Source organism: Rhagoletis zephyria, unplaced genomic scaffold, assembly GCF_001687245.7.
Source record: "Rhagoletis zephyria isolate East Lansing unplaced genomic scaffold, Rhagoletis_zephyria_1.1 Rzeph_scaffold_39420, whole genome shotgun sequence".
In the NCBI taxonomy this organism is placed as follows: Eukaryota; Metazoa; Arthropoda; class Insecta; order Diptera; family Tephritidae; genus Rhagoletis; species Rhagoletis zephyria.
In genome coordinates, this window is record NW_016196475.1 from 1 (window position 1) to 1,702 (window position 1,702).

The 1,702-nt window shown below is 35.0% G+C and overlaps 1 protein-coding gene across 1 annotated transcript; it reads left to right on the forward strand.

Annotated features, from left to right (window-relative positions):
• Positions 1 to 180: 180 nt before the first annotated feature.
• Positions 181 to 1,657, forward strand: LOC108354809 (M-phase phosphoprotein 8-like; the record flags this gene model as incomplete). Its single annotated transcript, XM_017605977.1, has 4 exons — positions 181 to 198; positions 275 to 682; positions 745 to 1,024; positions 1,359 to 1,657. Coding segments are annotated over exons 1-4 (1,005 nt in total), but the record flags the coding sequence as incomplete, so codon positions are not given.
• Positions 1,658 to 1,702: the final 45 nt, after the last annotated feature.

Here is a 1,702-nt window from a genome sequence, read left to right on the forward strand (position 1 = left end):
TTTGGTCAGTCGGTTCGATCTCTCTCTGCGCCGCTGTTCTATTTCTCTCTTCTTCCTGCGCTAGAGTTCTACTTTGCAGATTTTCGTTTTTTCTGATTCTACTTTTTACCAGAGTTTCATTTGGCCTTCATTTTTAGCCTATTTGTTCATTCCTGACGTTTTGTACTCTTTTTGGCAACTATGGATGACGAACGTGAAGTAAGTTTTACTTTCTGTACAATTTCACTAATCTGACCTGATTTAACTTTTTGTAACCTTTTTGTTTGCTTAAAAGGAATATGCTGTCGAACAGATTGTTGACAAGCAAATCGAAAACGGAAACGCCAAGTATCTCGTAAAATGGGAAGGTTTCAGCTCTTCTGAAAATACTTGGGAACCATTGGAAAGTTTGAAAGATTCTATGGACTTGGTCACTGAGTTTGAAAACAAATGTCGCAATTCCCGTCGTTCAAAAAGAGTTGTCAATTACGCTGAAAAGGAAAGTGATTCGCCAGCTGATGCAAAGAATAATGATACTGTCTCTGAAAATGATGGTGATGATGACTACCTAACAGAGGATGAAGAGGAAAGCGAAAATGATGACGTTTACATAGAGGCAGAAGAAGAAGATGATGATATGAGTTTAAAAGAGGCTGATTCTGATGAGGAGTCAATTGCTATGAACAACTCTACCAGTGATAAGGTACTTTAATTTACTTTCTACCAATTCATTATCTAAAACTTTGTTATTCATAATTTTAATAGCAAACCGACGCACTTTCAAGCAACTTAGTTGACGCTGAGTTTGCTGGAACAACTCAATCTGAGGAAACGACTTTAATAATTGTCGAAGGGTCATCAGCTATGAAAGCAGTCAAATCTGGCTTGTTTGTACTTGAGAAAAACTTTTTTGGAATTCTTTCACTTCAAGGCAAGCTAATCAACGCAAAGGATTCAACAGACGCAAAAGTGAAGAGCAACAAGTGGATAAAACTGATTGTTAACAGTCTAGGATTGGACTTTAACAAAAAGTACATTACAAAAAGTGAACAAGAGGAATTGAGATACGGAAAAATTCTAATTATGTCAGATCCTGACGTAAACGGAGTTCATTTAACTGGCTTAATTATAACATTCTTTCACAAATACTGGCCTTTTTTATTGAAACGCAAGAACATGTTCTCCAAAATGAAGTTTCCTATTGTAAATGTCTACAACAAACTTGCTAAAAAGGAAGTTTTTTCGTTTTATTCATTGAAGCATTTTGAAGACTGGAGGCAAAACACAAGCAATTTAAATGACTTTACAATTAACTACTTTAGAGGTAACTTTAAAAATGACATATTATAAACCGTTTTAAATTATTATTTTCTTTAAAGGTCTCGGAAGTATTCCCTCATCTGAAGTTATTGAATCCTTTGTGAATTTGAAAAATCATTTAATTAACTTTGAATATGGCGGCGCTGAAGACGACAAAACTCTTGACATGGCATTCAATCCTGAAATGACTGTGGATCGCAAGAAATGGATTGAAAAACATCAAAACAATTTATCGTTTGACAATGACGGCAATTCAGAAACGATTTCGTTTAAAAAGTTTATCGATCATTATTATCTGCAGTACTGCAACATTTTGACACAGCAAAATTCTCCTTCAGCTGTTGATGGCCAAACTCAAGTAAGGCGAAAGATTTTAAATTCAAGCTTTAAAACAAAGTTGCTG